The sequence below is a fragment of the Taudactylus pleione genome, unplaced genomic scaffold (genome assembly GCF_031769625.1).
Source record: "Taudactylus pleione unplaced genomic scaffold, aTauple2 ptg000485l, whole genome shotgun sequence".
Lineage (NCBI taxonomy): Eukaryota > Metazoa > Chordata > Amphibia > Anura > Myobatrachidae > Taudactylus > Taudactylus pleione.
Genome location: NW_028284887.1, coordinates 3578007 through 3596915, shown reverse-complemented (window position 1 = coordinate 3596915; position 18909 = coordinate 3578007). Strand labels below are relative to the sequence as shown.

The 18909-nt window shown below is 43.1% G+C and overlaps 1 protein-coding gene across 2 annotated transcripts in view; it reads right to left on the bottom strand.

Moving 5' to 3' along the window:
* The window catches only part of RAP1GAP2 (RAP1 GTPase activating protein 2), a 911161-nt gene that overhangs the window by 106629 nt on the left and 785623 nt on the right, over window positions 1-18909 (bottom strand). For both annotated transcript variants that reach the window (XM_088449471.1, XM_088449472.1), the window contains one exon: window positions 8908-8940. In XM_088449471.1, the coding sequence (XP_088305597.1) occupies window positions 8908-8940 (33 nt within the window). The remainder of the gene's footprint in view (window positions 1-8907; window positions 8941-18909) is intronic.

Genomic DNA, 18909 nt, shown 5'->3' with positions numbered 1-18909 from the left:
GATGAGAGGATCCTTATTTGGTTTGGGAATAACTGTGATGGAAGCTTTAGTAGTAGATGGGTGCAAGGTTTCACCATCTAAAATTTGATTAAACATCTTAGTTAGGTGTGGGACTAAGGAGTCTTGGAATTTTTTATAGTAGGATATGGGATAGCCATCAGGGCCAGGTGCCTTTTGAAGGTTTTTGGGTTTTAAGAGCAAGGCGTGTTTCTTCCTCGGTAATATGAAGTCCCAGCGTTTCTGCCCTTTGCGCGTCAATACCAGGAAGACCACAGGAGGAAAGGTAGTCAATGGTTCGTGAATGAATGTTAGGATCCGCATTGGTTGCATCTGCAAGATTATATAATTGGTCATAGTATGTCCGAAAGATGCCATTTATTGTAGCTGGATTATATTGAGGGATGCCATTCCTATCTTGTATGGCCTGTATGGCTGTTCTAGCCTTCCGGGATTTTAATCTATTGGCCAATAACGTGTCTGCTTTATTACTTTTTTCATAAAAGCGTTGATTGAGCCAGCGGAGGGATTTTTTGGTCATTTCAGATAAAATGGCATTAAGGTCATTTCTGGCAGATATGAGTTTTTTATAAATAAGGGGGGACGGATTTTGTTTGTTTATGGAAGGTTTCTAATTGTTTGACTTCGTCAGTCAGAAGAGTCAGTTTAATTTTATGCTCCTTATTCCTAAAAGAGGCATAGCTAATAATGTGTCCGCAGATTACAGATTTGTGGGCCTCCCAAACCAAGGGTGAGCAAGGAGATTCCACCGAGTTAGTAGAGAAATAGTCAGCTAATGCGGATCTAATGGATCTAATCTTAGTCTGAAATTGTGGGATCTTCAGGAGGTTTTCATTTAATCGCCAAGATGGCCTAGATGCAGGCGTATCAAGAAGATCGTAAGAGGTTGTGAGGATAGAATGGTCCGACCATGAATTAGGTGTGATAGTTGAGTCTAGGAGATGTTTGGATGCTTGAGTACAACAGAGAAACAAATCAATCCTAGAATATGTATGATGGGGGGGAGGAGAAAAAGCTGTTGTCTCAAGAAGATGGATTGAGTGCACACCAGGCGTCAAAGAGTCCCAAGTCCCGAATATGCTTATTAAGGGATTTAGCAAGCCGATTTATATGGGTACTATTCGAAGAATGTGACTTATCTAGGTCTGGATTAAGAACAGCGTTGAAGTTTCCACCCACTATGATATATCCCGCTCTCCGTTTATTTAAAACCGAAAAAAAGGAGTTAAAAAACTAAATCTGACCTGTGTTGGGAGCATAAACATTAGCTATTGTCACCTCTAAGTGCCAGAGTTTTCCAGTTAAAATAATGAATCTACCGTCTGAGTCTGTAAAACAGAGTGTTGAGTGAAAGGAAGTTTATTATTAATTAGAATTGCTACACCATTATGTTTGCTTGGGCTTGAAGAATATAACACAGTGGAGAAGTTCTTAGATCGGAGAGCCGGGTGGCAGGGAGCGTGGAAATGGGTTTCTTGTAGCAATATTATTCCGGCTTTAAGGCCACGAACAGTACGGAAAAACAATGAACGTGTTTGAGGGGTATTAAGACCCTTAACATTCATGGAGACAACAGTGAAGGGCATCTTGAAAATTTCAATGGACCAAATGAAAAGGGAATGAAATAAAATTAAACAGTAACCGAAAAGGAAAAAGAAAAAAAAAAAACTAAGATCCCGACTCGCTCAGGAGGAGAGGAGAAGGAGAGATAAACAAGAAAAAGAGAAAGGAGGAGGAGGGGGGGAAGAGACCAGAAAAAATAAAAAGGAAAAATAAGAATGGAGTCTGAATGCGGAATCCACGAATCCAGTGTAGGTTAACCCATTCAGATAATAGGACTAAGAGTCCAAAGAGGTAAACAGGACTTGGTCTACCTAACCTCTAGTAAAATAGAAAATAGTATCTATAATTAAACAAAAAAAGTAAAAAAAAAAAGAAAAATATATAGCTAAGTTATTGTGTATTAAATAAATCTGAGATAGAGCATAAAAAAAGACAAAAAAGAGACCAATCAGAACTAGGTAAAGCAAAATAGGTGTGTACCAACATTTTAAACATTGCAAGGCCTATAATAGTAGAAAAATACACATATCAAGAATAAAAAATAATGCTAGTAAAAATGGTGATATCAACATAAGATATAACGCAATAGTTACAATTAGTGATATTGGATAAACCTAATAAATGAAACATGAAATAAAGGTAAGCAAGTGGTGTATTACCTATGAATAAATAATAATTTGTATTCCTAGTCTACATCCCACTTGTCTGATTATAAACAAGAAACAGTTAAATATATAAATTCCACAAGTGATGTCAACAATCAACATATATAGGAAAAATATTACAAATATAAAATTTCCGTAGTAGTACAATACTATCAGTAAAACCTGCAAGAAATAATCAATAATAACAGGTGGTATTGTATTTATGCCAATGAAAGTAACAAGGCCCTTAGGGTAGGTATAAGGTCTCCATCAATAAAGAGTAGGGAGATTCAAGGATTATCTCTAGAGGAATGGGCAGGGGGACCTGATTCTTCTAAATGTGTCAAAAGGTCCTTCCTCTCTCTAGGGTCCCGTATAATGATATTTTTGCCATGAAGATCAACTATAAGCTTGAATGGAAACCCCCAACAGTAACGTATTCCGAGGTCACGTAAGGCCTCTGTCAAATCCCGAAGTTCTCTTCATTTAATAATTGTCGTGGGTGCTAGATCTTGATAAAATTGAAGCTTAGTGTTTTCGTAGAGAATATGAGGCTTGCCACGGGTCGTAGCTAGGACAGCTTCTCTATCTTTGAAGCTAAGGAATCTCATGATGACATCTTTGGGGGGATCACCTTCCCGAGGTTTGGGCCGAAAAGCCCGATGTGCCCGCTCCAATGGCAGTTGACGAGACCCCAGGTCAGGGAGAAGAAAGGAAAACAATCTGTGTAAATAGGGTTCTAGAGAGTCCGGTGTAATGGATTCAGGAACATTGCGAATTCGAAGGTTATTTCTTCTCTCTCAATTTTCAAGATCTTCATTTTTCGTGCGGAGATCAGAGAGTTCCTGAGCAATATGATCTAGATCCCTATGGGTATCTGAGCTTTGTGGAGAATGTCCTGACGGGATTCCAGTTTAGTTGTCCTAGAGGCTAGGGAGGAGACATCGGACCTAATAGATGTGACGACCTTATCAAGTTTAGTCTCCAGGGATTCCTTAAAGTCAGTAATTAGTGATTGCAGGGCTAGTATGTCTTCCTTAGTGTAAGGGGCAGGAGAGGAAGGGCCGTCCTCATCTGAGGCTGGTAGTGACGGAGAGGGGGGATTTAGCGATTGAGACATTTTGTCATTTCTTGAGAAATGTTGAATGATGTCACCACCCACCGATTTTGTGGCTCTTGCGTTAGTTTTACTCATGGTTGATAGAAAAAAATCACCAATAGTATAAGATAAACAAGAAGGTAGGATAAAATAAAGGGCCCAGTTAATTGACTCCCAGAGGGTAAAAGGCCAAATAACTAGGGAGCCATATAAAAGGCGGTAAAGTATCAAAAATATACAATTAAATGAGGATTGGTTGTGGCATCGGAGGGACAGCCAATATTAGCTTATCAGTAAGCTATGTGATTACGGCTTCACAAGGACATATATACTATATTATAGAGAACTATGTCAAGCAACCACTAGAGGGAGCCAGAGCCTAGAAAATAAAAGTAATTACTTTCAACACTATGAACCACCTGATACAAAATATTTTAATAAGATGATCAGGCTTATCAGGGAGGAGTGTTAGGTAATAGGGCTCAAATGGAGTAGTAAGCAGTATTGGTGCTGGTATCATACACTGAGAGTGTGAGGCAGGCAATGGAAAACAATGCTAAATGAAGCAGAGACAATAGTGTCCCCAAGTGCTCACCACTGCCAGCCAGGCAGAGTAGGAGGAACCCAGCAGGTAGCAGAAAATATATTCCAAGCAGAGGCCCCTGGGAGTGGACCAGCCGACCACCCAGGTGCCACTGGTAACAGGGAAGCTGCTGGAGCAATGGCCACCTCGGTAACAACAGCCGGAGATCTCTCCTCACCAAGGGAGATGATCGTCAGGCAGCAGGAGCAGGCGACCAGGTAACTCCGGTGGGGGAGAGCAGCTGCACAAGTACCCGCAGGGCGGAAGTGCGTCCCGAGTCAAAGACGCCTCCGTCAGCTTGCGGGTCTAAATTGAGTCCCCGGCTTGGATGGGGCGGGAAGGCTGCAATCCGCAGGGATACCTAGTACTCCCCGATTCCGCAGCGCAAACCCCCAGATGTGATGCAGGCAAGCTGGGGTAAGGAAACTGCACAGGCGGGCTGTATTAGAGGCAGGTTTCCGCTAAAACAGGGGGTTTTTAGCGGGAGCTCCGGCCAAGCACGTCTGCTTCTCTTGTGCGCCAAGCCATGCCCCCTCTTCTGTTTTTTTTAACTTGTATTTTATATTGATGTCATGTATCAACTAAGAGGGTCATATGCTGTAGTTATAACACAACAAGCAGATACATTGCTTGACCTCAAAAAGTATTCTTACTGGAGTACAAGTTTTCCACTAGTAGCACCCAGTTAACTTGATAGTGAGAGGGGTAAAGTTAAACACATACAGGCTGTGTCTCCCATATCCAAAATGCTTGGGATCAGCTGTATTTTGGATATCGGAATATTCTGTATTTTGGAATATTTGTATACTATAACGAGATATCTTGGGAGTGCAGTGGTGTCCAAATTTGTGTCTGTTGCGTATCATTGTGCATATTTTGTCATTTCCTGCGTCCCATTCACTGTTTTTTTGCGGTCGCGCTTCAGTCTTCACCATTAGCATCAGCACAGATGGTGTAATGGTTAGTATTACTGCATCACAGCACTAAAGTTGTGGGTTAAATTCCCACTACCGCTCTAACTGTTTGGAGTTTACATATTCTCCCTGTGCCTGCGTGGGTACTCCGGTTTCCCACAATATAGAAATATACTGGTAGGTTAATTGACTCCCAACAAAAAAATATACTTTAGTCTGTATATACATTATTTCCCAGCCAAACACAGGATCCCAGTTTATTCCCAGGAGACAAGTTATCTTTACCTTTGCATTGAATATCCACTTCTAAAGGAGTCTCACACTGGGATTTTCACACCTATACAATAGAAATGGCTGCTAACCCCTTTCCTCTAGCCTGCTTTGTTCTGGAATAATATGCGTGATTCTAAATCAGCAACTGAAAAGAAAAGTTAGCTTATTTAGATACTCCTTGCTTACAATATACCGTTGTATAAGAGAGAAGCAACTGGACATAGCAATAACCAAATTAAATTAGACTCTGTTCATGAATCCCATTATAACTTCTGGATCACACACAGAATTGAGAAAAAAAAAAAGTTTCATCTTCTCTCATCATCAAATCCAATTCATACTTATGCTCTCATTGATGACCCAATGTATTTGTACATATCCAGCTTTATACTTTCACTCCGCCCACCAGGGGCGGCAGTTCCCATTAATCCAGCACAGACTTCCATTCTTAAATCCCTTGGCATTTTCAAAAAAATTCAGCGGGGCAGTTGTGGTAAGCGAGGTTGAAAATCTCTTATTCGCTGTAACCACCTAAGTCCCTTTCCACCAGGCTCAACAGTTTCATATATGAGACAAATAGAAGATTTACCTAACAAACGGCCCTGTGCTTGGAAGAACAGATCTGTAAATTCTCGCTGTTTGACTGACATCCCCAGAGCCCCCACACTCAATATAAAGAAAACTAAAGGTCCTCTGGTATGCCCAATCAGGTCAATCCTTTGCAATGCCAGATCTATAAGAAACAAGACTGCTACAATTGCTGACCTTATTGAATCTTCATATCTTGCCTGTAATACAGGGACTTATCTTGCCTGTAATACAGGCACTTGACTAGATGAAAATGCAGCTCCTATCTTGGAAGTTGCAGTTCCAACAAATTATTCTGTAATTCACAACCCAAGACTGAACCGCAGGGGAGGCGGAGTTGCCATCTGCTTTAAAAAAGCACTTAAAAAGTTAGGGTCCACCCAATGGAAATTACTGAATTTGGATTCAGAGTACTTCTCATTTACCACACCCTGGAGATGGAAAGATATTTCTACAAGAATTTGCAGATATTGTTGCAGGACTAGCTCTGGAGCATCAAAGATGGCTGATCCTTGGGGATTTCAATGCATGGGTTGATGATGAGCTCTCACACCTTGGCCAAGACCTCATGTGCACAATGAATGCTCTGTGCTCTGGGCCTCACACAAGCCATTCCTTCTGCTACACATAAAAGTGATCTCACCTAAAAATAAACCAAGTCACCTGGTCTGACCACCACTCAATTTGGTTCTCAGTCGCAACCCCTCAAAATAGAACTTTACCCATGGAGTTGACCAGGTATCGTCCAAGGAGGGGTATGGCCCCAGGCTCTTGCAACAAGCATGAACCTCTCTGCAGTAATGGGGGTCTGTGAAGACCCTAGTTCTCTAGTCCTTTACTATAACATGGACCTGACATCTGCAATGGATATTATCGCCCCTGTGTGCAAATACCATCCCGCATACCACACCTTTAAGCCCCTAGGTTTGACAACAGTGTTGGTGAACTCAAGATAGGGGGTCGTGAAAGTCGATGGGGGAAGACAAACCTGGTAGAGGATAAGTTAAAACTAATCAAACATAATGGAGAATACCAATTAACAATTACCTGTAAGAAAAGAGAGTTCCTTTCAAATGAGAACATGAGAGCAAACAATACGCAGGCTCAGCTTTTCCATACAGTGGAGATGCTTTGCAAACCAGCATGCCTGTCCCAGTCAAGATGAAATGATTTTTGCTAAATTATTTGCAGATAAAGTATCTTTCATCCAGGCTAGAATCTCTACAGTGCCATCGAAGGAGTTCCAAACTACCAAGCCGCCAAGGTAAGCCACCTGCCTCCATGGAACAGCTTTGAAAAAATGTATGTAAAAGACATTGCTAACATTACTATTACCATGTTGCGTTCCACCACCTGTGATCTGAACCCTGCCTCAACCAAGCTTCTAATAGGGTGTATTTGCAAAAATAGTTCAATGCTCTTTGCAGACAGGCATTTTTTCTGAACCACTTAAAGAAGCAGTTGTCAGACCACTTCTTCAAAAACCTAATTTAGACCTAGACTGCATGACCAACTATAGACCGGTATCAAACCTTCCTTTTCCAGGAAAGGTTATTGAGAAAGTGGTGGCAAGTCAACTAGAAACCCGCCTGTCAACCCATAATATTTATGATCCACTCCAGTTAGGATTTAGGAGAAGACATACAGTAGAACTGAAATAGCCCTGGGATGTATACTTAATGATCTTCTGATGGCAAGAGACAGAGGTCACTGTTCAGTCTTAATCCTTCTGGATCTCTCTGCAGTATTTGATACAGTGGACCACGGGATTCTAATTGAGGGCCTGAAAATGATCTGTAGACTGGATGGCACAGTCCTTAGCTGGTTCAAGTCATTTCTCACCGGCAGGTCACAGAGAGTTTCTTCTGGAGTATACTCATCATCACCAGTACCGCTGCCATGTGGTGTCCCTCAGGGTTCTATATAATCTACCATGCTTTTTGCAGTATACCTGCTACCACTGGGTTAAATAATCAGATGTCATGGCCTGGACAACCACTGCTATGCAGATGATACACAATTGTATCTGTCCTTTGCTCCAGGTACTGAAAACCCAATACCAACCCCTAAATGGCTGTCTAGCTGAGATCCAGGAGTGGATGAGTGCCAGTTGGCTGTGACTGAACCCTGATAAAACAGAGATCCTTATGATAGGTCACAGGACAAGGCTGCAGCATAGCCAATCAACAGGACTTACTCTTGGGGGATCAGAACTAAAAAACACTGAACATGTGTGGATTCTTGGTGTTGTCCTAGATAGTGGCTTGACACTTAAACATCAGGTATCAGCCACAATCCCATTGCAGCTGTATTCACCTCTGGGTGGTAGGATTCGGTCCTCCTCATGGCTAGAGCCCGGAATGCGGATGGTAGTTAGTGCTCTGGGCCAAGCCTCCGTTGCCGGCTCTTTCCTTCCTCGATATGTTCTTTCCTTAGGTGCCTGCTCTGCTTTGTCCTCCGTCCTTCCGGGTTTGCGCGTCAAATAACGGGCGCATCAGCTGATTACGGGTGCTGGCACTGAACTTCTCAGACAAGGTAGTAACAATAATGGTAATGGTCTGTGGGGCATTTTAGTTAATAATAGGCTGAGCGCAACACCAACTTACTTATATTCTTGGAACAATTATTAATGGGCTTAGGGTAGCCTATGAGTGTTAGCAGCTTGCCGAAACCTACTGGCTCAGTGTGCAGGAAACTACTTTATATATAAGAGAGAAAGAGGCCTGTGTGCATCCTCCAGGCGGGGCCTCTCTTTACTGCGCATGCGCAAATCTCTGGGAAAATGCATTTTTTCCTGTAATTTCTGTCTGCAGTAGCAGCTGACGCGGGCCTCAGGAGAGGTAAGTATAATTATATGGGTGCGGTGTATATCGGGTGCACCCAATATACGCCAATGTTCGCCACCCAGAAACGCCTACTTCACGTTGCGACACGGACGAACCTACTTTATCATTTAGACGAATCATGCAGCCCATGCACACACCATTTTTCTGATTCAGATGCATGCTCACTTTGTTCAAAACCGGGAGATGCGTCCATTTTAACAGATGCATCCAACTCAAAATCACCCCCTAAACCTGCAAAGAAAACAACTATTGGATGATATGACTAATGTACACATCCAACACATCCAATAGCAGTGATGTATGTCACATTAAATAGGTTTTATTCAGTTCTATTGTCTGTATAATTGGTACATTAATCAGTTTAATCTTAAAGGTTTACCTCATCAATGCTGGGATATGGTATGTAGTCCTCCTGTCAGAAGAAAGAGATACCATGTCAAATGCAATGTAATATATTCCACAGTGATATTCCCAAAGCTGTTGTTGGCAAAACACAGCATAAAATAGCACAAAAATCATCTCTTTTTTTTCTCTGTATTTTCCATTAAAAGAACAAAATGACAAAAGCATAATTAACATCAGGACATACAATTTACAGCAGAACCTATCAACTACTGTTTTTGTAAAAGATCATTCTTACTTGAATTTCCCCTAAAGCAGCTTCTTTACCCTTGAAATATAGTGGTCAATTTGAATTTTATACTATAAAGTAAGGCAAAACTATTTATTGGGGTATTAAAAAGGATAGATACAATATTTAAATCATAACAGACTAGCATATAAGGAATAGGATATAATAAAATGTACAGTTTATACAATTTATGTTTCATTAGAATGTTCCTTAAAACACTGCAGTAAAAGATCAGCTTATTCTTTCTTTCACTATCCATGGTAAACAGCATATGGAGCAGCAGATAAGACAGGATGTATGTGCATGACGGGTAATACGTTAAACTAAACACATTTTGTGAGCTCTCTCAAAACATGTTCTTCCCTCTTAGACACTAGACCAGCCATAGTTCGGCAGAGCCTCGGAAAGATGCAACGCTTTACCATCTCTTTACCCTACAGCAGTGATGAGAACAGTAGAGCAAAGACAATTCCATTGTGCACAATACAGCATATACTATGAACGTACAACAGCACATTGTAAAAACAAACCTGAGGTTTTATTAAGCCAGATGGTGAAAGAAACGACTATAAGCCCAATAAAGTTGATTTTGTAAGTAAATGAAGAAACACAGGCTGGGAATTCATATTATTGTCTTTCTTGTTGTTGTTTTTTTATTTACTGCACTATAGCTATTACTTATTACTCATAAGGCTGACTAGGCTGAAGTCTAGGGGCCCCGCAGACATCAGCCTAGGGGCACCGCACACTCGTCATTTGAAGTAAGCTTTGAGACAATGGGTGGGTGGGGGTGTAGAGAGTGGACCAATTTGGTGCCCTAGGCAAGATTTTGGCTGGTGCCCCCCCAGCATATAATTCCACCACCTATCTTAGTGTTTATACGCGGACCCCAAAAGATATAACTATATATATATATATATGTGGGTCCACATACATCTAGCCTTGTTGCGCGTTAAACAGCCCTTCTAGTCGTGCCACGCCGTGCCTCGGTAGCGTCAAGTGTCTTTTTACCTTCAAATGCGTTTTATTTGCACAACTATGTGACTGGATAGCACAAGCAGCTTCTGCTGATTAAAATGATATGCAGCATGCTTATGTTCTGTGTGCGAGTGCGGGTGTACGGTGTTATAGAACTACAACAAGTATCTGTAAAAAAAAAAAAGATGCCCTGTTTCAGAGCGAGCGCTCTGTCAGAGCGTCCGGCACTGAATCAGGGCCACTGGGCCTGATTCAGACCCACTCGCGAGCGCTATGCGCTCACAAGTGGGTTGATGGTGGCCCAGTGCGCATGCGTACGATGGAGCCGGCTCCATCGTGCGCATGTGCGAGACCCGGATAGCGATGGGCAAACCGTCGCTCCGGGTCTCGTACCAAAGTGGGCGTGCTGTCGATGTTGAGTGACAGCACGCCCCCTTTGGTGGGCGGGTCGGGGGTGTGGCTGCCCAGACAGAGGTGTTCCCATGGGAACGGCTACCGTCTGGGGCCGGCCCCACTGACATCACAAGTAATGGACGTGGGAGTGCTTTCGGCTCTGTTAGAGCCGAAAGCACTCTTGGGCTTGCGGCAACGAGACCCTACCACAAGGGTCTCGTCGCAAGCCCGATGGTCGCGATGGTCTTGACCATCGCGACCATCATCATGGCCGCTCGCTATAGCTGTGGGTGGTCACCCACAGCTATGCAAGCGGCCAGGAGGCCGTTCTGAAAAACCAGAGAGCCGGCCCTCATTCAGAGCGAGCGCTCTGTCAGAGCGTCCGGCTCTGAATCAGGCCCACTGTGATATCACACAGCGCAGGGGTTGTACTGTATACTATCCAGGAAGGGCTTGTGAAGCCTTCCATATCACTCGCCGTACCTTCCACTCTCAGCTCTGGTCCCCTCGGTCACACCGTGTGTGTACATATATATATATATATATATATATATATATAGTACTATACACACACAGTAGGTGAAGATTGGCACTCTGAAGTTAATAAATTAAGATGTAAGGGTGTCTTCCCAAATGATAGAAAATATACAATAATCCTCCAGGAGCTGTGACACTCCTGCAAATACACCTACTATGTGATGTATTTGCATTAATACAAACACCAATTTGATTACTTTATATATACAGAGACATACATTACACCCACCTCTGATTATCTAGACTAGTGCCCGTCTGCTGCAGTGTTGATGGAGGGGGTGACTGAGGTGAGGGGGCCCAGGTGAATGGCTGAAGATTCAGGCATCCCGGGTAATACAGATTTGGGGGCGGAGCTTAGTGTGAATTGGAGGTGGAGCTTAGCGCACTTCGGGGGCAGAGCTTAGCGTGAATCATGAATGACCGACGGGGGAGTTTCAAGCAGGCCTGACTCGATAGGCGGGGCTTCGGCACTCTCTGCACTGCAGTTGGTCTCAGGTAGCCATAATGAGCTTCTGTGCAGAAGCTCATTCTGAATGGGCTCTCACCATAGGCTCACCATAGGCTCTCCCAGCATAGGGGTGGAGCCAACTGGAATTAAGATCCGGAGTGCACACACCAGGATGGATGCTGCAGCCTACTGGTATCTGCATAGTGCGGGATGCCGCTACGACACACACACAAGGACATCTAAAACCCTGACAACCACCTTCAGGGTCCAAAATATCTGAAAGCCTTGAAGCCTGCCCATGGGTTAATACGGCCATTTGCTATAGTGCATTCAAGCAAAAGATTCTTATACAAAAACTATACAAATACCATAAGTAATTGATACATTTAAGTGAGATAACATCTAACCTAAGAACAGTTCAACATTTTCCACAGTCCTTCTTGTGCATTATTGGTCTTGAAGTGTTGTGCTGAAAATAGGGATAAGGTAATATGAAATAAGGTACAGTAAGTCATGCCTGGTGCACCCTCTCATAAGAGAGTTGAAGACGGCTCTTTCATGGGTTTTAATTGAAATTTTCCAAATAAATAAAAGTAGTAGGTTGTATCATTGTAATAGTTTACATGTGTCCAAAAGGCTAAAACCACTCTGGAATAATAATGACATTTTCCATAAAAAATAACATTGCCGCATATTGCGGTATTTGAACCCAGCTGAGCTAATGATCATGTGCGTTCGGCGAAGGATCCCTCTCTGAAAAAAAATAATAATGCTGAAACCTAAACCCTGTGCTACAATGGGCAGACACCATCTAAAGATGGCATTAGCTAACCGGGCTACAGGGCTGAGAAGGTAAGCTTACCAGAAAATGGGAAATGGGGCATTTCACAGTCCCCATAGAAATCTACAGGAACTGCATTTGCAAAAAGAGGGGGACCTCAGCAGAGTTCAGCGATACGGTACTCCTATATTAAAGCCGACGGAAGCCAAAAAATGCAGCTTTCATAAAAAAAACAGTTTCTGTAAAATAAAAGTCAAATAAATGCAGGTTGAGTTTCCCATATCTTAAATGCTCGTGTTCAACCCTGCTCGTTATCCAGGTTGAAATGCCAGATTGCTTGACCCAGGTTATTTCAACTGTGCCCTTTACATACAATAACCCGGGGTATTGCTGCAGTGTGAAAGGGGTATTATTCGCTCCGTAGATGCAGCCAACACCACTCAATCCATACTTGCCGACATTTAAATGGAGCTTCCCGGGAGAAGGCTCCTTCACTAGATGAAGGTGGGCAGTTATGGTGGCGGGGCCCGACGATCGTGTCATTAGGCCCTGCCGCCTTATCACAATGGAATGGTACGGACAGTTAGATGATGCGATTATCATAAACGCGTCATTAAGCGCCGCCGTCTCCTGCCGGACCGTGGATTCACGGTAAGATTCTCCCCATTCTGCCCACTTCACTAGGAATTGGGTGGGATGAGGGAGAAGTGCCTAATCATCTTGGGTTGTAGGGGGGGAGGGGGGGTGGTACCCAAAAAATCCCTCCCGCAAGATCTGGGAGAGTGGGCAACTATGACTCAATCTGTGTCAGACGCCGGGAATTAGTTTTAAATATGTGGAAAGTCACTGATGAAGTAAAACGGAACATGGCATGAAGGAAAAGCTACGGCCGCTGCATCATAACACTTTGTATACAGATTCAGACTCATTTGCACACAGATGTACAAGTGTTGCATATCAAATTGATCAGTGCAGTCTCGTTAAGCGGTTTTGTCACTTCCGAATGTTTCATTTGCATGACTAAGATCAACATTCAAGCTAAAAAGACTGTTGGCGCAAGCCAAGTCCAACAGGACTGTTTGGCGCAATTGCAGCAATAGAGTATGATGATACACCTACGCATCAGGATACCGGCGTCAGAATCCCGACAGCCGGCATCCCGATCGTAAGACACCAGACGTAGGTAACTATTAGCCGCGGAGGGTGGGGTTAGACACCCCTGGGGGGAACTTAGGGTAAGGCACCCCCCCAGAGTGTTAGGGTTAGGCTGCGGGGAGGGGGGTTAGGGTTAGGCTGCCCCCACCCGGGATACTTAGGTTTAGGGTGCAGTGAAGGGAGGTTACGGTTAGGCACAACCGGGGGTTTGATAGGATTAGGCACCCCCCAGGGAGGTTAGGGTTAGGCACCACAAAAGGAGCGCTAGGGTTTGGGGGGGCCAGTCGGGATTCTGTCCTAGCCGGGCTTCCAGGGTCGGGATTTCATACCCATTCCACTAGATATGTGTGTATGTGTTTGTGTGTATATATCTATCTATATATATATATATATATATATATATACATATACACACACACACAGTATATATATATATATATATATTATAGAGAGAGATAGATTTTAGAGATGAGCAGGTTCGGTTATACCCACCTGAACTTAAGAGTTCCGAGCAGATACGAGTCCTGCCCTTAGTGCCCAACCTTAACCCTCCCCCTAATCCCAGTACTTACCGTCAGGATGCCGGCGGTCAGGATGCCGGAGCCAGGATTCCGACAAGTGTCGGGATATTGAATGTATCCCCCTAATAGTTCCTGTTGCCTGTTAGTGCAGCATTAGTGCGGCATTCTAAGCGCCGACATCCCGACTGTCAGTATCATAAGAGAAGTTAGCATAACATGGTCACAATTAAAAAAAATTGCGGTCAGAATATACCTCTCTACATACCAGTTAAATGCACCACAGACCATCCCATGTACCACTTGTGGCCAACCAGTCAGAGGCAAAGAGCCCAGAAATATCTGTAGGCATGTCCAAGAGCCGAGATCATGCGCACGCAGAAGGCACACGTGCAAAAATGGGACGTGACCAGCTAGGCCACGCCCCTGTATGATGTTTGTAGGAGCATGTAAAAGCACATGCACATAATCACCGTGGAGGTAACTATTACAGGGCACGAAAAAGGCAGAAGAATATAAAAAACATTGAAGATAACAGATCCACATAAAATACACTGAATAAGCCACATACACAAATAATACACTGAAAAAGCCATATCCAAATAAAATACACTGAAAAAGCCATACACACAAAAAATACATTGAAGTAAAACAAAAAAACAAAACCATTCACATAATACAATCCAACCCTCCCGGGTGTCAATCCCGCCCTCCATGTGTCACTCCAGTCCACCTCATGTGTCACTCCAGTCCACCTCATGTGTCACTCCAGTCCACCTCATGTGTCACTTCAGCAGCCTCACATGTGTCACTTCAGCAACCCCCCTCTCTCCCCGGGCCACCTTCCCCCACACTCCCTCCCACTCCATGGGCCGCTCCTGCCCTCCATGTCACAAATAAAATAAAAAATCAAATACCCCCCACCCCACAGCTCTTACCCTGTTGTAACTGTCTGTTTCACGTAGGTAGGATCCGGCATCTGCGACCGCATCCTCCTTGTGGCTGCAGGTTCAGTCACAAGGCGAGATACGCCTCCTGTTTGCGGCGTGACATCACCACATCGCCCATACATGCCTCTGAAGCGGAGCATACTGCTGCAACAAAGGACGAGCCTCCTTTGAACAGCTGCACGCCTATCAGAGGAGGCAATCAGTGTCAGTCAGGGGAGCCGGATCAGAACAATGGAAGCATGTGCCTCAAGAGCCAAAGGTTGTCCACTGCTGCATTAGACCCCTCCACATGCTCTTATATGCCATCATCCCTCTCCACATGCCCCTTTTGTGCCATCCACATGCCATTATGTGCCATCAGTCCTTTCCACATGCCCCCTTTGAACCGTCTACATGCCCTTACGTGCCATCAGTCCTTTCCACACGCCCCTTATGTGCTGTGCACAAGCAGAATTACTAACAGCTATAACAGGATTTATCTGTGGAGACTGACACTTTGTTAACTTGCTACTAATGCATAAACTTGCTGATTAATTTGCTTTACTAATGAGGAACAACCTGTCTGCCACTTCTAACTTGGTCTGATGGAATATTGAAGACGTGTATTATTGTTTGAGCACTACTAAGATTCAAACATATCTATTAAGAATGTTTAGAAAAATATTGGATGTTATGTACTAATATTAGAAGCATCCTTAGTGTATTGTTGAGAGATAAACTGTTTTTATAAATTACTAATAAGAATTTTTAAGTAATTGTATGTATTAATAAATTAGATATTTTCCTGCAAGGAAGAAAGTGCTTCTCTGTTTTTGTTTTGCCATCCCCTGGCGCTGTGTGACAGTCGGGCACCCTCACACCGATGTCACAGACAGACGTGCCACTGTTCATAAGTTATATGAATCATAGCCTAAGCCCTGCCAAGCAGTTCCACCTCCTGTGTTTTGGTGAAAAAAATATTGTAAGATGGTCAAAATAGACTGGAAATTAATGTTATTAAGGTTAATACTACTGTAGGAACAAAAACAGGCCCAAAATATGTGATTTTAGCTGTTTTTTGTATTTAAAAAAAAAAAAATACAGATCCAAAACCAAAACCCGTAAGAGCAGTTTTGACAAAATCAAAACACAAAGTTAATATAGATCTAAAACCAAAACACAGGGGTCGGCGCACATCTCTGTTATATATATACACTCATTATACTTCTGTATCTCATCATATTTCAGCCCAGATTAAAGCGAATGCAGAGAAGTGACTTTTCCCCTGGAGGAGGATGTATGAAGTTACTGTATTTATTATCAGTCTGCAAAGTGCAGCTGGGATAGCTTCCTGTGAACACTGATATTTTGAATATTGAGAGATTCATTTGTATTTCTTAAATAGAAATTTAGGCTTGCCATGAACATCTCTCTTTAATGATCTGATGTGGAGTCTGTCATTTTTTGGTACTGCACTTTGAGAAGTATGATGAACTGAAATGTAACTGCTGGTATCCTGGATGTAATGAAGATAAAGATTTACTGCCTTTATGCTGCTTCTGCTTGTTAATGTCTATGAGAAAGAATCACTGTCTGCCTGCTTTGTTACTACCCTGAGAATAGTACGAAAATAACATTCACCGTTCCCAATTCAGAAGATCAAACATATTGCTAAGGGGGGAGGACATTTTGAAACTGTACTACCAAGTCTTCAAGACCAACTAGATTTTGCAAACATTATAATAACATGTTCATGCCCCCAGAAGTGAGAACTGCTAACTGTCTCATTGAATAATATTTTTTGGTCGTACTAGTGAACAACAAATGGCTGAGAAATTTTACCTGTATAATTTGAAAACAGTAAATATTTTAAGAAAGATTACTATGGGCAATATTCCAATATGACCTGAAAAGGAGAGACTGGGTCACCAAGTAACAATTGAATAGTTACTGCACACAACAAATGGAAGGAAGAATGCAATGATTACATATGTAACTGTTTGGACAGGTCTGAGGTTAGGCAGAATAGACAGCTGAGCTGGGCATATGGGGGACAGCAGGACAAAGCACCGGAGATTTCTGGGCAGGTGGATATACATCTATAACTGGCTCCCGGTATGGCCAGGATCACTGACTAAAATGAGCTGTACTCTGGCTATATCTGCAGAAGTTATAGCAAAGACATATAAATGTCCTTACACGCTGCCGGAGGAATCCTGACATGGAAACAACTTACCATAGATATTTAATGGAGTTCATGATGTGATGCATGATGTGGAGCCTGTGGCTTGATCAGAAAACATTTGTTTTGAGAGGGAGGGAGAATTATATCTTTCACTGCGGTAGCGTTATATCTGTCGCTTCTTGTACATGGCAAAAAATATTGGACTCACCTTTCTTTCCTAATAAATTGAACCCATCGTGTTTAGAACCTCTAGCACCTCTGTCATCTTCACTACGATTGCAACATCTCAGCCTCCCTGTCCCACACTTCTCCAACACTAATCCATTACCTTCCACCTAATCCCCTTTTCTATGGTGCCTCTCCAACCACTTCTTTACCCAAAATTATTTTTTGTTTTCTAAACCCATTTACTGTTCTATACTCACATAACCATTTTTTAAATGTACAATGGTATTTGTATTTAATTCCATATTGGGAGAAAAATGTAATACCTGTGAAGACATTATACTCTGATGTGTATATGACACTTATTTACAAATATGCGTTTTTTATTGTATATTTTTTCTATGTACATTCGGAGTACATTCATCTCTAAATAAGACCCAGACCAAGAAAAGTTCTAAGAGCTTTTATTACAGGAATCCAAGAGTCTCAATGCTTTCTGAGTAATAAAACAAACTGCAAACATTAAATTCTACTAATGACAGTTACAGACGGTGCTGTAAATGGTATGAATCTCTCCTTTGGCAGTGGCGTCACTAGGGGGTTCAGGGGCAGTGAACCACATTGGGTTTCACCCTTTGAGGGGGTGACACCAAAATGTCAGCTCCTCCTCAGTGACCAAGAGCCGGGCGCTGCACTGTGATATTATTTTGCAGTAAATATATTTAAAGGGAATTTTGCGCTAATTATCTCAATGGACTGATATGTGAATTCACCACACAAAACAAGTTTCTATAATTATATATATATTAGGGGTGAGCGGGTTCGGATTTCTGAAATCCGAACCCCCCCGAGCCCCCCCGATCCGAGTCCGATCCGAATCAGGCTCGACTTTTCCCGCCTGACTCGGATCTGAAATCGAGGCAAAACGTCATCAACCCGCCTTCCGAGTCTCGCGGGTTTTGGATCCTATATAAGGTACCCGCGTCGGCGCCATTTTCTCACTCGGCTGTGGACAGTGAAGAGGGAGGGTGGGAGTTAGGGCTGTGTAGTGTAGTGTAGTGTAGTGCTGCTGTTGTCCACTACTTCAAAGTCCATAGGGGCTGGCTGTGTTGTGCTGTGCTGCTGTTGTTAATAGGGGCTGTGTCCACTACTTCAAAGTCCATAGGGGCTGGCTGGACTGTGTTGTGCAGTCAGTTCTCCATAGGGGCTGTGTCCACTCCAAAGTCCTGTGCAGTGTCCCAGTCCTAAAGGGGTGCTGTAGTGTTGTCCAGGGGGTGCTCTGTCCATCAGGGGTGCTCCCCCCAAGTGCTAAAAAAATAATATATTTTCTGTGTTTGTGAATTGTGTGCGCAGTAGCCGCACGTGCATCAACAAAGTAGTGCCAAGCGTGCGCCTTTGTCATAAGTAAAGGGCCGGCTGGCTTGACCGTTAAAGGGTGCTGTAACCCCCAAAGTACACTCCAGTCCAAACCAAAAAAAAAATTATTTTCTGTGTTTGTGAATTGTGTGCGCAGTAGCCGCATGTGCATCAACAAAGTAGTGCCAAGCGTGCGCCTGTGTCATAAGTAAAGGGCCGGCTGGCTTGACCGTTAAAGGGTGCTGTAACCCCCAAAGTACACTCCAGTCCAAACCAAAAAAAAAATTATTTTCTGTGTTTGTGAA